A 19,731-nucleotide genomic window follows, 5' to 3' on the forward strand; every position below is an offset into this window, starting at 1 on the left:
TTGTGACACTTGAAGTTGGAATGTATTATTTTAAAATTAATATAAACGTTTTTTGGATTTAGTTTTTACATATTTCGTCTTACAGCCTAAACCAAGCATTTCACAAATTATTTAAAAAACTTCATTTTAATTATCACCACATAATATATTATACATAACATGTTTGCATCTCGGTGGTTAATTATCCGTGTATTTCTGGAAAAACGAAATATATATAATCTAGGGAGTTGGAGCCAAATGGAAAGCTTTTATTTTGAATGAAGCAGCCCGGAAGTGATGTAATCAACCCTGTAACAGCTTGAATGGAGACAGGCTACCTGCGTGCTCAGGTGCTACTTCTACAAACAAACAATGTTGCTATTCTTTTACGTTTCTCTGACGTGTCTGTTTTATTCTTCAGCCAAGCGAAATGACAGCCCCGTTATCGGTAAGTGTACACGTTATTCACTGCAACACTTATGCAACACAACCCGGATGTCGGGATAGTCTCAGGCGACTCAAGTCCCAGGTGCACGACACCAAATTTAAAAAAACAACCATGGCTGACCTTACAAACCGGTGTTTCTTTGGCATTTTTACCCACAATTGAACTCTCGGCTGCAGCCTCCACTGGTAACTTTTGTGCAGAGAAGCTTAACTCTCAGGGATAGAAAGCGTTACATGACAGCATGGCGACATATTTTGACAGCAATTTACATGCAATATACAACAGGTTGTACTTTATGAGAGTAAGTACTATTTCCATGAGATACAGGCCAATGTACCTATAATGTTGCCTTTTAGTCTATATTTATCAATTCGCATGTGCACTTCCATTTTTGTTTAACGTCAGTTGCCTCTCAAAAGCTACGCATGCGCATTGCATCACAATAGAAAAAATAAACACTTTTTTTTCTATTTAAATCCAATGTGCTACCATAGCTTCTGTAAAACAGTATGTGATTCTCAATGGCCCGCTCACCCTTTTCTAATTCACAATGATAATAATTTAATTGACAATTTTACTTTTAATGCACTAACATGCATGTTTGTTTATTAACTGGCCCCTGGCCTCATACCGTTTTGTAGAAGTGGCCCCCAGGCAAAGGAAGTTGCCCTTATTATCATTGTTTAAGGTTAGAAAGTGTCTCTTTGCTTAGGCTACAGACCTAACTGGTTAAACTGGTTGTGTTTTTCTTTCAAAAGGAATACTGGCTCAAGAAATTCGTTCCCCGAAACCAAATCAAACGGCTTACATTGCCGCCTCTTATGTCAAGTTCCTGGAGTCAGCAGGAGCGAGGGTTGTGCCTGTCATGTGAGTTATCATCAAACATTTCCTTAACTGTCATTCCTTTAGTACATGAGAGCTTTTTGCAACAACAGCGTTCTTGAACTGACACCTTTAACCTTTAACCTCCCCCTTCTATTCCTACAGGATTAACCAGACACTGGAGGAGTATAAGAAACTGTTCAACTCCATTAACGGGTAAATGGGTTATAATATGTTCACAGTCACAGCCTCTATGCTGTAGATTTGTTTCAAAATGAATAATGAGATACATTTGTGTTTTTTATAAATGCCTTTTGACAAGACAGGTTCACAGAGCCCATGTTTCAGAAAAGATAACGATTAACTTTAGTTGGTCAGTTTTTGCTGAGATTGAGTTTAATATAATAGACATTTTTAAGGCAATTATTATGAAGCAAATATCCTAAAAAGTATAGTTATTTTTCTTAATGTACACATCTACACACAGATGTACAAAGAAGCTATCTAGTAAGCACCAGCTGAGTATGTTGGGCATCACATGCAAACACAGTTTTATAACGTGGAAACTCTTCAAAGCGACATTAACCTTAAAACATGTCACGGAGTTCAATCACCACCTCCCAAAGGCCTGTGGACATTTTCTATTATTTTGTCCACCCCCGATATGTATTTTTTCCAAAAAAAGATACAGAACACTTTGTGTCTTTGTCATCAGGATCCTTTACCCGGGTGGAAGTGCCAGCATCACGTCATCTGGTTATCAAAGAGCGGCAAAACTCTTTTATGAACTTGCTATTGAGGTAAGTGTAAAATATGATCAACTAGGTTTCAGTGTGTTGATGCAGGATTCATTTGCAGACTGTGTGCGATGTTTCAGGCAAACAAGAGAGGCGACTATTTCCCCGTGTGGGGCACCTGTCTTGGATACGAGGAGCTGACCGTTTTGACGAGTGGAAAGAACTTACTGTCACATACCAACACAAGTGGTGTGGCGTTACCTCTGAACTTCATTAATAGTATGGGAGTGTAGTGTTGATTATATAATTTCTTTGAAAAAAAACCCAGCTTTGTTATTAATGATATTGTTATGACCCATTTCCAGGAGCCAAAGACAGCAGGATATTTAAAGGCTTCCCAGACGAGCTCATTGAAGATCTGGCTTCTGAGCCGCTGACAGCAAACGCTCACAGTTGGAGTTTGTCACTGTTGGTACGTCGTTACTATTATGATGAGAAAACATAAAGAGTGCCAAAACATGATCTAAGATCATAGAAAATAGTGTCGTTTGATCGGGTGCATCGTCTCTCTGTCTGTTTCTTTCAGACTCATAACACAAACGAGGAGCTGAACAGCTTTTACAAAGTTCTCTCCACAAACACAGATGGAACAACAGAGTTTGTGTCAACGGTGGAAGGTAGTTCCAATGCAGCGTCACAGGTTTACAGCAATATAACACTGGAAGTAACTTTTATGTTTATCAGTACTATCTCTTCCCTTACCTCTCGGCAGCATATGATTACCCAATTTATGGGACGCAGTGGCATCCGGAGAAAAACGCATTCGAAAGTGAGAAGCCTTACATTCCACACTCTCCATCAGCAGTAAAGACCACCTTCTACATGGCTGAATTCTTTGTCAGTGAAGGTATGAACACTGCCATTTTTGTTGTTCCTTGAATTAAATAGTCACTAGCTGCACGATGGAGCCTTTGTGATTCGTAAATCTTATTTTCTCTCCTTACAGCCAGGAAGAACTTTCACAGATTTGGATCCAAGGCGGAGGAGAGCAAAGCGCTGATATACAACTACAACCCTCTTTACGCTGGGCCCGATAGGAACTTTGAACAAATCTATTATTTCTGATGTTTGTTTGCAGAGTACCTTTTCCTTTTTCAACAGCTGATTACAGTTACCAATTGAAAAACTATATAATTTCTTGAAGGAGCAATGTATGACATTCAAAGCAATAATATAGCAGCAAACAACTATTTGGTAAATATATATAGTGGATCTGAGCAGAGAATGAAGTCGCTCTTCCTCCGTTTGTGTTGTTAGCAAGCTTCTCCTTGCTTTGTTGACACAGCCGGGCCGGCAGCGCTTGCTTTTAGTGCATGTTATGTCATTTGCATTCATAAAGGGGCACTTCTAACTCGCACAGGATCCGCCCCCTACTGGACTCTATGGGTAATACACTCCTGCAATCAGGATGTGCCTACGCTCATGCACATTTTCAGTGGGAGAATGCATGCTCATGATTGGAGAAGAGTATTACCCACATAGTCCAGTAGAGGGCTCCGCCTGTGCTGACAGTACTAGGGTTACAACATTGTAACCTTCGTTAAATAAAATTCTAGGAAAGCAACAGGCGAACAGAAATTAACAGTCAAATGTAACTTCCAAAATGCTTTATGCACAAATAACACTCGACACATATTGTTTCTTTTTTCTATTTAGAATAAAATGATATCTGAATAACATTTACACATCAAGCTGACGAGACTGGGATCTCAATCACAATACTACTGGAAATGTAATTTATGCAATCCAGTAAGGAACATTCAAGATGTCAAAATTACCACATGGAGCTGAGCTATCAGGGATAGTGCTGCAAATAACCTCTTAACATGCACTGAAATGTAACACAAATGGTCATTCAAATAATAAAAAAAAATGACATGTGCCTCAAGAATTCATTATTTCGTATGCCATGTTTGCATTACTTCATTTAAAAATGTTTCCCCCTTATATACAAGTGCATCATTTTGCAGGGTATAACACTAATCCTAATAGCTTCTTGCCTTCAACTTTGAATAATGTATTTGCTGATTTAAATGACACAGCACTTTCGTCACCGTTTTCTTCACCTACTGTACCGTAAACATGATGCATGCAGATTCTGTACATTTTAGCGTTGTCATCGTCGGGCATATTTCCAGGATATTGTTCTGTGAAACCTCAAACTCTACAGCTTCCCAATCAAGTATTAGCTGTTGAAAGTAGCAAAGCTACTTTTTTCAAAATAATAATCTTTTTCAAGCTATATATTTATAACGACAGCTGCCATTTTGGGAAATGTGCTTATTTGCTTTCTTGCTTCGGCTTTGATAAAAACATTGAGCATAAAAACTAGTAGCGGGGGAAGCAACTACCCTGGCTAGTGGGCAGAGCCAGGCTAGCTGTTTCCCCTTGCTTCCAGTCTTTATGCTAAGCTAAGCTAGCTTCATATTTAATGACCCGATATGAGAGTGGAACCAAATTTCTCAATAAGAAGCTAAGCTATTAAGTTTATTTCCCAAAATCAAACAATTCCTACAAAATTGGCCTTGTTTGTTAGCAGCTGCAGGATTTTTTCTGACAAAGTAAGGCACAGTGACTAAAACAAGTTAATGCTTTTGTTCTTTGACAAACATTTGATAAAACTGGAACGTCACAATAAAACTGTCTCGAATGATCATTAAGGAACCCATGGCGCATTTAGTCTAAGTAAGTGAATTCTGTGAGCATCGCTGATATACAGAAATGTAGGCTACGAGATGAACATCGGGAAAAAACATGAATACCAAAAGAAAATATGTCCATAATTGCCGAGTGAATGTTTGTGTGCTATTTTACATACTGTAAGAACAATAGACACAACCACAGTCCAACATGAAGGTTCTTCACAACTTTAAAAATAGTAACATTTCCTGTATCGGCACAATTTCAGACAACCATCGCGAACACTGTCGACCAGTGTTCTTCACCAGGCGTCTGATTTTCATTGATATACAAGCCCATGAGTTATGTGCTATAAGGTGTTCCTTCTCCTCACAGCTTGGAAGTTTGTGTGAAAGATGATGCTTTGTCTCTTTTTAAGGAGCTGGTCCATCTGGCTGTGAAGGAGACTGCTCCCTGTTAAATCAATCAGAATACTCCACAACATCACGTCAGGTCACCAGTCTTTGTTGGCTCTCTGGAGGGCTGTTGGATTTGAACTCTGGGCAGAAGGTGTGAAAGATGGATGTAGGACTAGATCCGTCGTCTGCTGCAAAGCCAGTCTCAGGTTCAGCATGCCGACACGGGGAGTCCAAATGCAAATTGAGCAAGAACAGACGAGAGTTGCACATTTTGTACAACTGCATGTCAGTGTTGTGCTTGGGCACGGGACAGGATGGAGGTTAGGAAGGCGAACGTATGGGTGGGAAGGATGTAGGGCACACAAGCCTCGGGGGGCCAAGCTAACCCTCTTCTTCGCTCTCCTCCTCCAGGGCCTCCTCAAACACTCGTTCTGGTAGCCTGAAGCATTCCTCGAAGAAGTTCACCAGGGACTGGCTGAGGTGTTGCCTGGTTGCTTCACTGTGAATGAAGTGACCTTCATCTGGGTAGATCTGGGACACAAAGAACAAGTGACTGAGACTGTATGGGACTCACACTAGATTTCTATTAGTTTAACTAAGATATTCTAACTGAGTCATCATGTCTACATGGGTTGACCTAAAGCCGAGTAAAGCAAAGAGAAACCAGGTTAAAGCATGTGTGCACAGTAACCCATCCTTCGGTCACTAATAAGCTCCGATGAACACTCAGCAGCAGAACATTGTATCCTAATTGGATTAGTCCCGGTGTTAATGCAAGAGGCCCAAGAAGGTCTCATAATCTCATTATGTGGAATGAAGGCATTGTGAGGGCTAATCCTCTGCCTGCTGGTGGATCCCCGCTGGGATCACAGAGCTCCCGGAGGTTGGAGAATAACTGAACCAGGCAGAGAAATTGGATCAGCAGCAGTAGTAATTACAACGGAGTGAAAGAAAATCCACATACCTGTAAGGTATAGTTGGCCTTCTCATTGATGAGCTGGGCGATGAATTTCGCTGTATGTTGGAAATGGACCTTTTCTGGGAAAACGTAATGAGATACACGTCGACATGTCAAATATCTCTTTGCTTCAACAAAATGAATAGATGTATGTTTTTGAACATCCTTGACCTACCATCAGCTGTTGGATGAATAATAAGGAACTTCTTATCCATGAACTGAGATGCTCTGTGTGCTAAATTTGCCATCTGAGGAGTGATGAGACACACAGCAACAAATTAGACCGAAAGAGATGTTAGAGTAAATATCACAACTGGAATTTGAAACATAACAATTGCAATCAAATCGTACCGTGTATGCCCTTGGATCAGGTTTAGGCAGCCCAAGGTATCTTTCTGAAAACGCAGATGCTACAAGGGAAATATGGCTTTGATTAATACTTTGCTTTGACATAAAAAATCAAATCAAAACTTCACATGAATAACAAGACTGATGAGTCGTTTCTGTCTTGTTCTTCGGGCCATTTTGAAGGACAAAAAGTACACGTTTCCAGGTTTTTCTCCATATTCAAATATATTCACTCATCTCCATATTCTTTAGTATCAAAGCGTTTGCAGCACGTCTTCATTTGCAATTCCAAACTTATACAGTGTCATGGCACGTCTCTCACCCCCTCGGGCAAAGCGAGAGAAATCAAATAGATGTGAAATCACTCCCACCGTGACGCACAGTTTCCCCGACTCTGTGCCCGACACAAGAGCACCGTCACTCTCTTTCTCCGTCACTCTCTCGATACACACAATTCTGCGTTTCACACATTTCATTCCTTTGGTAGCCGAGGTGAGGCTGGTGTAGTTAACTTTGTCTGGCACTGTTGTGATTGGGTTCAAGGTGTATCTTGCAGCATCACACTGAGAAGGCCAACAAGCTCTTTTTTTCCCCACACACGTGTACACACATGTATAAAATAGTCATGGAAATAACTCCCAGTTGCAGCGCTAAAGGGGATAGATTTGCAATCTCTTTTTCCTTTTCAATACATCCTGACAGCAGCAGGAATAATGATGCAGGGATACTGCCTTTGTTTATTACACACAGAAGAGACTACATACACACAGACTGTAGCTTTTAGAAAGCTAGTATTCAGATTCTCTGCAAACAAACAGCTTACCGTATAGTTCAAAGTCGGTGATGGGTGAGAGAACAGCGCCACACTTCACAGAGGATTCCACGCCACTGACCAACAGGCTGGTCACATAGCCTCCATACACCTGAGGTACAACCAACGTGCACGTTATCACCACTTGTGGAACGTATCTAATTTAATTACTGTACTTAAGTACAACATTTGGGGTATTTGTTCCTCAATTTTGCCACTTTATACTTATATTCCACTGGACCGCAGAGGCCATTGTGCTTCATACTCGAGTGCATTTGTCTCACAGTTACTTTTCAGATTACAATTTGTCATCCCCTTCCTGTCCAGTGAAAACCAGGTATCTCCACATGTGTTGTGTTTGAATGTTTGTGATGAGCTGAAGGATGAAGCGCTTCTTTAGGGGTTCAAATCCTCCTACTTCTTAAGCTGAATGAACTATTGAGAGAGCCTCTTGGATCAGATGTAGAATGCAGAGCTGAACACAGGGCTGTTCCTCTGAACTCATAAAAAGACTTTTTAGAAATAAGGTGTTCTCACGGGACAGGGAAGCTATAAACATATAGAATACGATGCCTTGCTGTATATTAACTATCAAACAGTTTATCAAGTAGTTCAAATGAGCACAACCTTAAACATCTACAGCAGTAAAATGCAACATACACATTATAGCTATACAGTTGGTAACATAAATAAAAAACACTTTTTTGTCACATTTGCTCAAATTGTCACTATATCCAGACAGCAGTACATGAGACTGATAATCAGGTCTCTCTGCCTCCTCTCAGTGCTCCTAATGGCATTTGGAAGATTTCGTTGCGTCCGAAAGAAAACAACCAATCAGAGCCTCTAACACTGCTAGTGAAGCTCTGTTAATCTAGGCAGCGCTGATCAAATACCAATCAAGATTCTGTCACTGTATTTGCCTATTTCTCGCTTCAAATGTTTTCAGAAACATGTCTTTATGTACCGTGAAGCCGTAAAATGAGAAAGTTGAACTCTACTGCCACTGTTACTGGTACAAAGACATGCATGGTGCTTCCAGGTACACACAGAGACTGTTCTTACCTTCCCAAAAGCTCCAACTCTGGTTTTGTCAACGTAGGACTCTTTCAAAATAAAACTGCAAGAGATAAAAAAATAAATCGGTTCTAGTTGGGAAGAACATTTCTGTTTTGACTTTTGTATACACTGTGTCAGCATAGCAACTGTAGCTTACAACATGTTTTCACAACTTTACAAGGGACTTTTGATTATAATACTACTATAACAACTACTGCTTCTTAAAAATAAGTGTAAAAAAAACGTTTGCATGACATACTTAGATTTGTTGAATAGCAATTTATAGTTTGAATAACTTGTTTTAAACTGATTTTAATTTATCTCCAAATGGAACAATTCATTCTGATTGAGACACTCCATTTGGGGAATCGATGTGGCTTCATGTAACACACAGATACTGTTTCATAAGCCGTAGGGAATAGTGTAATGTCGGTGCATGTCAGTGGTGTAGGAAAGCATCGTTTAACTGTCACATAATAGTGAATTCTGGCGCCCAAGTAGCTATTCATTGCATTTTACCCTGATGTCTGTTAAATCTCTAATGAGACAATTTGAAAATATGACATACTTGAGTGCTTCCCTCTGATCCTCTTCCTCATACACCCCCAGTTTCTTCTGGATCCGGTGCAGCAGGTTGGTGCCCTGGAAGCCGCTGCCTCGTCCGTCACAGCGCACCACGATAGCGCCGAAGCTGCTCACCAGCACTGTGGCCCAGTCCATGTGGAACTGCTCTGCCACCATCTGACCACCAGGTGTCCCATCGCTGCACCACACAAACAAACACAGGCAAACAGATCAGTGAAGTCAAGACTCGATGCAAAGCAATGATTTACTCCAATTATATCACATTATCAACACAAACGTTGCATAGAATGTATGAGCTTGTGTCTGTTTGGGACCCTGTGGGTACACAGCATTTGTCTGAAAGATGCTTTTCAATCATATTTTTGGGGTCAGTACTATTTACTGTGGGTAGCTGGCAGTGAGCTCTATTGTGCAGGGAAAGAACTGCAACATCAGCAGTCCAAAGTAACACTGAGAGGATGAAAGAAAGCTGAACTTGCAGCAGACATAACTTGTTCCAAAAAGGTGAAATGTGATATCTTTTAATAGTTGTTAATATTGCAGATACCCTCTGCTTATTATCTGATTATTCGAGACGCGTTGGTGCTTAAATTGAGCGACAATTGAGAGGCAGGCAGAGCACAAAGGGCCAAATTCTTGAAAATCTTAGATTTGAGCTGCAGAGTAAAAGACGGTTAAAGGCCCGAGGAAAGAAACGCAAATGGAAGTAAGGGGGGGGGGGGGGGGGGGGGGTTAAGTTTCCTCATTCACAGTGTAGTTATTATCCAGCTCGAGTAGAGGACAATGCAGCGATTATTAAAATGAATATGCCGGATTAAAACTCCAGGAAGTCTCCACTGACGAGTCTGCACTGCAAATGGAAACACACTTTTTCTCTGCAGAAGTGTGTGTGCACCAAATGTACTGTATAGAAATGTGTGTGAAAACATGTGCTCATACTTACACGAGCAGGAGCAGCGGGTAGTGTGCTGTGTCCACAAAGCCGGCGGGTTTGAGGATCTGCATTGACAAGGCTGTGATGCAGATACAAATAAGTTTGATCCCAAACGCAACACGGTAAACTACACAATCAATTCAACGAGCCCCCTTTCATTGAGAAACTCTGACATATATTTTGAACCTTATATACATAAGGTATATATTGTTGTATACACATAACCTGTCCATCAATGTGACTCTGACACATGATACATACTGTAGTCATCCTTGTTGATCTCCTTGTACTCCACGGTGGGCATCTGCATGGAGTCCAGGATCAGCCTCAGGTTCTCATTGCTCTCCAGTTTATGCACTTCTGCGATGCCTGTGGACAGCACGTGAATAACCAGTGAGACTGCAGTAAACAAAGTTTACTCTCTGTTTGGACAGTGATATGACCGGAGCTTCAAGTCCAAGTCAGAGTTCTGAAAACTAACAAACAAGTTATGTTAAAATACACTCACATCAGAAAATTTCAACTAAAATTTAATCAGCTTGTAGTTAAATAAAAATCACTTTCATTATTAGCATGACTGTGTTTCCATATATATATATATATATATATATACCAAGGACCACCTATAAGCAGTTTCTATAGTTAATGGGTTTCCCATACATTATTCATTTTTGATGGTGTAGAATAATGATTGGAGCTGTGCATTGATATTCATACGAGAAAGCAAATCCATCAGAGCCTCTTGTCCTCCAAAACGTTTAGCATGAACTCCAACAAAACACAAAACCAGAGAAGAAATAGACGGCACGACTGCAGCTGAAACTGTGACCTGGATTCGCTCATGGCAAACTCCATGCGTCAAAAGGTTGTCCTGAAGAGGGAACCAGCTGTACTTATCCAACAGCTACAGCTGGTTTATGCACCACTAACGTATCACCCTCGCTTGCCATGACTGCTGGAGTCAAAGGGCATGCAGCGAACATTGTATTTTAGGATTGGTGCAAATGGTCCAAAGGCAGCATCCAGGACGGGAATCCACACACAGCTGCCTGTACTGACAAACTCACAGGATGATGGAACTTCAATTAAACCTTCTGAGAGGCAGCAGAAGAAGAAAAAGAGCTCCGTCTGAAATATTGACTGAAGCCAAACCAGTGTGTTTCTGTATGCATGCAGAGAAACAAACACAGGACTTACACCCAGGAGACCATAGTTCGAGTCCTGTGTGAAACCAAAAGTCAGCGTTGACTGAAAAGTGCTATCGAACGGAAAGGAACCATAAGATCTGTCTCTTTTCAAAGAACAGTAATTCCCATCACTAACAGACTACCAGAGCTGCCAACGTGGCTGTAGACTCTTGGCCTTGTTAATAATCATGGTATCCTGATTGCATTGCTATGCGACACTTAATGAGCGTCAATCATCTTACTGTCAATACAATTTTAGATCCGGCAGCGTTCAAACAAACAACAAACTCACCAGCTTGGTAGGTTAACATTGAGGAAACATTACTGCTCTTACAAAAGCACCGTTTAACAGCTGACACCATGAAATAATCTACGGTAATAACATCAAGAGGTCTTTTAACATAATCAGGGCAGGGACATCATGTTGGTAAAACACAGACTGACACACACATGCGCCCCATAATAATCAAATTAAAGTTAGCTGATATTGACGTTGGGCAGGTCATAATTTAATGAGGACATCCATCGCGGGGAGTAATGTGATTACTGCCGTCACGCTGAACTCGGCTTGTAGACCAGCAGTGCACAGGTGGTCATCCTGCACTGCAACGGAAAAACACTTTTCGACAAGGTCATTTTCAATGTAGCCGTTAATGCTACTGCGTACAGGGTCACTCGCGATGTCTTTAGCATAATCCACAGTCTCAGCGTGAATACTCACTCTCCCTGTCTTGCGTCTCACTCTCCACGTCTCTCTGCGTCTTGTAGACGGCTACGAATGGGATGTCCCGTCCTGAGGAGGAAATCAGAAAGTTTCATCATCGTTTCAAAGACGTTACAGGTACAATGCTGCATTAAGATGTTGTTTGTGGCAAGAGCAAAGTCCGTGTTCATCGTCCATAAAATAAGTCTGCTCCAGTGACTGCAGTAAAAGCCAGAGAGACATCCCAGATCTTTTGTCCGTCAGTAAAAGAAGCAAATCTGTGCTTATTTGATTTATGTAATGCAGTGGCTGAAGTAGCTTTTCCATAACTAGGCCACCAACAGGGGAAAAGTTATTCATGCTAAAGCCGTACGACCTCAAATTGGAGGGAGTAGGGACAGCAAATGAAGTGATTGATGCACTTAGAAAATTGGGGAACATAGTGCAGGAACATTGTGGTTGCGTCTGGTGGAAAGCGCAGCGGCTGATCGCTCACGTCCCTTTGTTTCGTCCTCCCACTCTCTCTCCTCGTGGTAATCATATCATAGCCTTCATCACATAAATTCTTGGAGGCAGGCTGTGAGGAGAGGGGTGGATTATAAATGTATGAGATGCAGGACAATCGGCTATCAGTGATTTCTGGGGTGTGCAGGGAGTGTTTGATGGCATCGTGGTCCTTTCCCTGATTGATCTCACTTCAGTGGCGATCACTTTCTACGGTTCAGAGGTGACTGACACAAAAGTTGTTGGATCAGTGATTAAATATTGAAGCTTTGAGTCAGACTGAAATCAAAGAAACATGAATTGCTTTGTTTCTGCAGCAGTGTGAAGACAGTGCTGCGACATTTTGACATCTTTCTGATCTTAAAAAGCTCTTTGCCTGTTGTTTTGCTATTGTCATGGCCAGCACGGCATATACAGATCAAGGTTGTAAGGAGTGGCACAGCAAGAGGGAAGTTCTTTGTGCAAAAACTAGAGAATAGACACACAAAGATTGGCTCTTATTTTCTGCAAAACGTTTTTTATCGTCAAGATACAGAAATATGGAGAAAATATAGACTCAAATATAGGATAATGCTGAATAGTACTAGTAACCAAGTACATTTGTAAAAATATACAAGTACAGAAGTACAATTGTAACATACTGTACATGTACTTTACTTGAGTATTTCCATTTTATGCTACCTTATACTTCTACTCCACTACATTTCAGAGGGAAATGTGCTTTTATTTCATTTACCAGCTAAAGCTATTATTTATCAATTTATAAAACATGACACATTGTTGTAGATTAAACTACCCAACAGTGAATGAAGCATTTAAAACAACTCAAACATATGCATGTTAATGTAGCAATAATAAACTAACTTTTCCTTTGAACATAAAAGTACACTTTGTTGTTCATACTTTTGAAAGAAAGACTTTTACTTGCTACTCTTGCTTAAGTAAACGATACGTTAATACTCATTCCACAACTGCATTAAACATATTTAGACTTACAATAAAAATACAAATGTACAGCAACAATAGAAGTGTCAGTAAGCCTGTCTTTGTTGTGCTTAAGACCTTTATCTAACATCCTCACCTGTACACTACAAGTCTTCCCCTTCAGCTTATCAAATCCCTACAGCCGTCTGACAGTAGGAAGAACTGCAGCGTTACATCGGCAGCCTCGAATTTAAAAAAACGGCAAAGCCAGCGCTGCAAAATGACTGTCAAACTTTGGCTAATATCATTTCCTCCCTTGACGAAGCCAAATTGGACGAGTGGACTCTTTGTGGGCCATTTCTTTTTTGTCACAACCTCATTGTTGCCTTAAAATGGGTAAGTTGGGCTGAGAGTTGAGGGGGAAGACAGAGGGATGGATAGAGTTTAGTTAGAAGATCCTGTGTCAGCTACCTTGGCAGTTGAGCAGGAAATAGCTCATGTTGTGACTGAAGGAGCCGCTGATGTAGTCACAGCTGTCGGACAACGCGCAGGACAGACAGCGGCGGTTGAAGGAACCAAAGGTGTCCGCGCTACGGGAACAAAGAAGAGGTCATTTCACTTTTTTGCACATTTCTTTGTTTTTTATCCAAATGAGCAAAATGTAATTAATCAAAACAACAACTGCCATTACAGGAAACATAATACAGAGAACAGCCGTTACCTGTACAAATGTCTTCGCTTTGGACCGTCCTCAGTGCTCAAAAAGTATCTACATTCATAGAGAAAAAAAGAATGTCATGGTAGCAGACTTTAGCTAAATCGTGTTAAAAGAAACCCACGAGGAACACACAAGCGATGCCCCAAATACTCACTAGAATAGTTGTTTCATAAATGAATGATGGGGGGAAAAAGGGGGGATGAATCTTTTTTAGAAGAGAAGTAGGCCAAATCTTGCCCCCCTTGGCAAAGAGGTTTTTAGGAGAGTTTCTCAAGTCACTTCAAACACTGTGAATGAGTAACTGTGTTTCTGTTTGTGTGCGCGAAATGTAAGTGTGTACATGCGAGATCATGTTTGTCGGATCACAGTTGCCTTGTGGCCCCAGAGTGTGGGTGTGACATTATCCGGCAGCGACGGGGATGAGTCACAGCAGGGCGTTTTTTACACCGAGCCTATTTGAAGTGGTTTATCGTGTGGAACCGTACGAGCTGGTGGAAGAACACAACGCTCTCCGCAACAGACGATAAGTTTAGTTGCTGTCTCCAAATGCAGCATCGGTGCTTTAAAAACGACCACGATCTTGACAATAAAAAGGGCCATTTGCCTGTTGGACAGCAACACTCTCTCTGTCTCTGTCCGTGGTGCTGAAATATTTAACTCCTTAGCTCTCAGCAAAAACAAGCGAGTTTCTCTGAGGCAGTAAAAACATGTACATCAAAGTTCTAAGTTGTTCTTATAACCTTTAGTTCAATGGTATTTTGTTCAACCTTATATTTTGGAATGACCAACACATATTAGACATAATTAACACTAAAACAAGATCAAAAAACATATTTCTTTATTGTTCGACCTAAGCGTTCTGCTCATGTCAGCTATTTTCTCATGTTTCCTCATTAAAACAAAGTAGTTAACGTTAAAGAGAGTAGAACAAGTTTACTTTGAATGCACCTGCGGGCCAAATCTCTAGCGGAATGACAAGCTTGACAAAATTACCGCTTCCAACCATGCGACTTTTGTTTGCTTATAATTAAACAACGTGTACCGACATAAATTACTACAGAATTATGATGTACTGTTGCTTCTCGCTGTGAGCGTGTGGTGGTTTGTCTGGCTGCTGCTGGCGGGTTTGTGGGTGCTCACATCAATTGGCTGTCCTCATTGTAGGCCAGGACTTGGGTGACATCCCAGTCTCCAGATGTGATGGACTGCAGTGTGTCAGTACTGGTGTTGGGCTTCGGAGATAAGCAGAGGAAGTAAAAGAATCAAGACAATAAAGATGCTGATTTTATAGCCTACTGAATAAAACAACACAGACAAGAGAGCTACAGTATGTTTGTCTCACCAAGTATAAAGTTTAGACTCATACCCCTTAAAGCTCATAACACACACTTTTGAATAATACTAAAAACACTGAATGGTAAACATGTGATAGATGTTTACTGACTCTAAACATTACTGCACACACAAGTGTTGTCTTACTTGGGAGATGGACATGGAGATGTGGAAGAACTTGCCCCTGCCTCCTTGTGGAATGGCACGGGTGAAGAACAGCTTCAGCCCATCTTTGGAAAACAGAGGCTTCTCATTCTGAAGACACGGTGAAGATTATTTTAATGTTTTACTCAACAAAACATAGAAATAGCACCTCAAAAAAAGGGTTGGTAAATGCAATAATTATACAAAATACCTGTCTGTGCAGCCATCCTTCACTTTCATCCTCATGTTTCTGTAGAAGCAGGTTGACAGAGTTGAGTAAAAGTAATACAACATCCCAGAATGCCTTTGAGACATACAGTACACGTAATACACACACACACACACACACACACACCTTTGTGCAGACCCCCGTTGTGGCCTCACACAGTGTGAGTACAGAGATGTTCTGGGCTCTGTTCAGCCAGTTGATGGCCAGTTTGGTGGTGGTGGCCCATTTCACCATGGTCACGTAATACTCACTGACAAACACAAGGACATTATTAAACACTAATTACTCCGTTTACACTGCGAGGTCTGCGAATCAGCATCGTCGGAGAGTAAAGGACAAATCGCTTTGACGAAAATGTTGGAAAAAGTTTCCATTTACTGATAACATATTATGATAGAATCATAAAATGGGATGAAACATTAATGATATAATGAGCCACAGCGAAGGAGGAATTAAAGACTGGGTATGAATATGAACAGAGCGAATGGGGACATTAAACGTAATGGAACTAAACTTGGGATCACATTAAGTAAAAATGCATCACTGGAGAAATCTTTGCAGGACACAAAGTAAATTAAAAGATGTAACTTCAGAAAATGAATACATTGACAGATATTACACACACGAGAGAACATATGAATATGAATTAGATATTTAAATTCACAAAATAAATGCATGAGGTGTAAGATTTGCATAATTTGACTGATTGGAGCGATTGATTGGTTGACAGCTTGCATGCCTCACCCCATCCTGGGATCGTCGGGTCTCCTCATCTCGATGGTGTGAAGAGGGCCGTTAAGGTTCACGACATACAGAGTGATGACTGGGTTCTCCTCACCGGCCTGAACGGGACGAGGAACGAGAAGACGATGTAAATGATACGACTTCTAGAATCCAAAGAAAATCTCCAATAATCCAATTAAACTGTGCACCTTCGGGTAGTGGTACTCTTTCCCCATTGGGTACGGTGAGCCCGTAAACATGGGCAGCTCCATTCTGGGCACCTGGGTGTCATTGATGGTGGCGTACGCTAACCTGGCACCATCTGGAGACCACCAATGGGCAACGTGGGACTGGAAGATCTCCTCTGGAAGAGTGAGAACAAATTGATCATAATCATAATGACAGTGAATAAAACATGAAATAAAAACTCACACAGCAGAGACATAATCATACTGCTGTTGCTTATCATGGTTAGGTATTAAGAGGTGTTATGCTGCATCATTAGTATTAATCTTTGTAGTGCGTTGCTCTCTGTTCACAGAAACCCATTAAATTAGTCTTGCATGAATGTTGGCGGTCATACGTGATTTATGGATGTAAAGTTTTTGATTTCACAATAGTAAAAAAATATGCAGCTTAAGCATCACGGTGTCAAAAAGGACAAAACCTACAGTAGCCGGTACCAGAAGATAATGCCAGTTCATCACAAACCATTTCATAAATATATACAAGTTAAGTTTTACATGATTCCCTCCATTAAAAAGACAATAATACTTCTAAAAAAACAGGTCAAAGCGGCAGAAAATGTGCCCCGTCAGCAATACTGTATACTAACTCTTGCCTGATCTGTTTGCTATATTTGGATTCACTCATTCACTTTGTATCTCTCTCTTACTACACAGAAAAACACACAGAGCACCAAATGTTCAGGTCATAAATCACAACGGCGTTTAATCTCAGCACAGCCGGTCGACCAAAATAGAACTCGGCCAGATCTCCTAGAAACGAACCGAACAGCAATTTCTCACCAGGTACAACTACACCGTGTAGTTCACCGTGTAACTTTAGTTGTTGGGTTGCCCCTACCTCTGTGTGTGTGTGTGTGTGTGTACATTTTCAGCAACAAACTCACGTTAACTCATTTCAGACTTACGCCCGAGAGAGTTCCCCTGAGACCCTCTGTGTGCAGGTGTGTGTATTTAAAATCGTGTTGCAATCGCACACACTCATGTTCAACAGGCAGAGAAAATAATGGGGGAAAAAGCAGTCCACGTCCTCCATCTCTTCAGCTACAAACACACACACACACACACACACACACACACACACACACACACACACACACACACACACACACACACACACACACACACACACACACACACACACACACACACACACACACACACACACACACACACACACACACACACAAAGTCCTCTGTCAACACACAGTGAGTTATTAAGAAATTATGCAAATAAAAGCTCACTGAGGGAACTTTTTCTGACAACATGGTGCACGGCCGTCTCCATCCTACTTCATTAATAAGTCTGTGGCGACGGCGCACACGGCACTGAGACAGTTCCACTTATTGCTACAGCGTGCCACCAGCTACATTTATACCAACTTTTGCAATTAAAATTTCATTAATGTTGTTTATCTGTGGGACTGGGTGCTCGCTTCGGGGAATTAACAGACATCAACCATCAATTAGCATTTTCATTAACTGTGCACGCTTGGTGGAATCACTTGATATGCAGTGTCATTTGACAAACACCCTCAGCACAGACGCTTGTGTACATTTGTTCTCTCATGCAATCCTGCAGAAGTAATTGCGCCCGTAGCATCTTGTCACTGCTAAATTATAACGCCACACATCTCTGTGCCAGTGACATGAGAAGAAATGGGCTCAATGGTTGCATTTAGTCCAGTTAGTCTTTGCACTTCCTGTTGCGTCCACCTGCACCCTGCTGGCAGAGCTCAGTGGGGAATGATTGGATCACACTGTCTGATGATGAACAGGGCAGCACAGGACAGCATTATGCTGCATTTGCAAATGGTAAAAAAAAAAAAGATTTCCCGCATGACTAGTTCTGCCGCTGCCTGCTGATTTCACCAGCAGCAGCTTAAAAAGCTTTCCACGTGGAATGGAACCGCCGGGGCTGTCGGATCCGCTCGGCTGGGGGACGCCCAGTCACCTTGACCAGCCAAGGAGAAAGTAGTTCGCTTTCTAAAGTAATCCTGATATGTGCGCAATAACAAAGGAAAGTGAAGGGACAAAAGGGAGAGAAAGTAAGGGAGTGTAAGTGAACTACTTCTGATGAGCCAGCTCTCACTTCCTTTCTCTTGAGCGATGAAATGGCGTCTCTTTCTTTCTCCAGTGATGATTACCAAGGTGAGCTGTCAGGGGCTCATCTCCTCTCTCCATGTCCTCCATCCTGCTGCGCAGACTACATTATTCACTGAATAAAGGGCATTATTAATGCATGAGAGTCAAGTGGCGAAGGAGAAATAATGAGTGCAGATACGGGCAGAGTGAACTAATGAGAGAAAGAGAAGAAAATCAAACCTTGGTCGTGGCATTTTGTTCATTTCTTGCAATTAAAAGAAATACAAAAAAAAAATATGTGCCTATTACACGAGCCATATGGTAGTATTGAAACAGAATAGTGTGGACAAAATGATCAAGTAGACTGTTCTTGTATGAATTATGGCCATATGTCTCCAACAGAGGGCAGCAGTGTCACATCCCACAGTCATAAAGTAGAGCAGCACTAAATCACAGAGAGAAACACAGCTTTTTAGTGTCTGACTACTTCCCTCTTGTGTTCTGAATACTCACAGCCTGCAGTCCACCCCCAATAACCAGAGGTAACAATTCAATCCGACCGTCACCTCTACCTCAAAACAAAACTAAATCCTCGCTAACTGATTGGGAACCGTTGTATTATTTAACTGTCATAGTAAAACAAACTAAATCTACACGGCATGGCAAAATCCTTTTTAAGTTGAAATGTGACAGCAGGGACACCGTCCTCCCGACTCACTGACGAAGCAGGTTGGTTCGATGACATTTCCACCCAAGATGCTGAGAACATGTCGGTGAAACAGCTGTTACTATAAATACTGTTACCACTGCGCTGACGGTGCAAGTGATAATTGAACAAGAATAGAAAAGCACAAGTCATGAATGTGAGGTTTAGCTGAGCATCTCCAGAGTCTGCACTTCGTGGCTCCACCTAAAGATAACAGTGGTAGACGATCATGATATGTCTCTATGAGGTCCTTTCCATAATGTTGCCAGACACAACAAGCACCTTTAGTGGACACACGTTGGCGGTGAGTAGTTGACCCGAGCCATTACATCTTAGTCGTTTGGCGGCTACAATCAGCAGCTTTCTCCCTCAATACTGGACCAATTTCAGCAGCTGCTGTCCATGTTAGTCACTGAGATACACAAAAACACGTGAACCATGAGTCCAGGTTG

At 41.4% G+C, this 19,731-nt stretch overlaps 2 protein-coding genes across 4 annotated transcripts in view; one reads left to right on the forward strand and one right to left on the reverse strand.

The window, feature by feature from the left end:
* The first annotated feature begins 282 nt into the window (after positions 1 to 282).
* Positions 283 to 3,942, forward strand: ggh (gamma-glutamyl hydrolase (conjugase, folylpolygammaglutamyl hydrolase)). 2 transcript variants are annotated; one of them, XM_076080660.1, is made up of 9 exons: positions 283 to 427; positions 1,186 to 1,294; positions 1,415 to 1,465; positions 1,965 to 2,049; positions 2,127 to 2,235; positions 2,352 to 2,458; positions 2,573 to 2,663; positions 2,759 to 2,893; positions 2,993 to 3,942. In XM_076080660.1, the coding sequence occupies exons 1-9, from the start codon at positions 352 to 354 to the stop codon at positions 3,109 to 3,111; spliced, it is 882 nt and encodes a 293-aa protein (XP_075936775.1). In that variant the 5' UTR covers positions 283 to 351; the 3' UTR covers positions 3,112 to 3,942. The 2 variants fall into 2 exon arrangements, with proteins under 2 accessions (XP_075936775.1, XP_075936774.1); XM_076080659.1 differs by having other exon boundaries at positions 2,127 to 2,265; positions 2,993 to 3,941.
* A 1,523-nt stretch (positions 3,943 to 5,465) lies between these two features.
* The window catches only part of dpp6a (dipeptidyl-peptidase 6a), a 116,119-nt gene continuing 101,853 nt past the window's right edge, over positions 5,466 to 19,731 (reverse strand). The window contains exons 9-26 of one of the 2 annotated variants that reach the window (XM_076080397.1): positions 16,453 to 16,607; positions 16,265 to 16,362; positions 15,647 to 15,770; positions 15,503 to 15,541; positions 15,295 to 15,402; positions 14,956 to 15,047; positions 13,819 to 13,866; positions 13,569 to 13,687; positions 11,709 to 11,759; positions 10,041 to 10,139; positions 9,789 to 9,858; positions 8,829 to 9,023; positions 8,267 to 8,321; positions 7,214 to 7,313; positions 6,394 to 6,452; positions 6,218 to 6,290; positions 6,049 to 6,122; positions 5,466 to 5,615 (exon numbers count right to left, since the gene is read on the reverse strand). In XM_076080397.1, the coding sequence (XP_075936512.1) occupies positions 5,466 to 5,615; positions 6,049 to 6,122; positions 6,218 to 6,290; positions 6,394 to 6,452; positions 7,214 to 7,313; positions 8,267 to 8,321; positions 8,829 to 9,023; positions 9,789 to 9,858; positions 10,041 to 10,139; positions 11,709 to 11,759; positions 13,569 to 13,687; positions 13,819 to 13,866; positions 14,956 to 15,047; positions 15,295 to 15,402; positions 15,503 to 15,541; positions 15,647 to 15,770; positions 16,265 to 16,362; positions 16,453 to 16,607 (1,709 nt within the window). Of the gene's footprint in view, positions 5,616 to 6,048; positions 6,123 to 6,217; positions 6,291 to 6,393; positions 6,453 to 7,213; positions 7,314 to 8,266; positions 8,322 to 8,828; positions 9,024 to 9,788; positions 9,859 to 10,040; positions 10,149 to 11,687; positions 11,760 to 13,568; positions 13,688 to 13,818; positions 13,867 to 14,955; positions 15,048 to 15,294; positions 15,403 to 15,502; positions 15,542 to 15,646; positions 15,771 to 16,264; positions 16,363 to 16,452; positions 16,608 to 19,731 lie in introns of both variants that reach the window. The other variant, XM_076080396.1, reaches the window with a different exon arrangement.

This window comes from Anarhichas minor, unplaced genomic scaffold, assembly GCF_050575085.1.
Source record: "Anarhichas minor isolate MPS153535 unplaced genomic scaffold, ASM5057508v1 ptg000074l, whole genome shotgun sequence".
Classification (NCBI taxonomy): domain Eukaryota; kingdom Metazoa; phylum Chordata; class Actinopteri; order Perciformes; family Anarhichadidae; genus Anarhichas; species Anarhichas minor.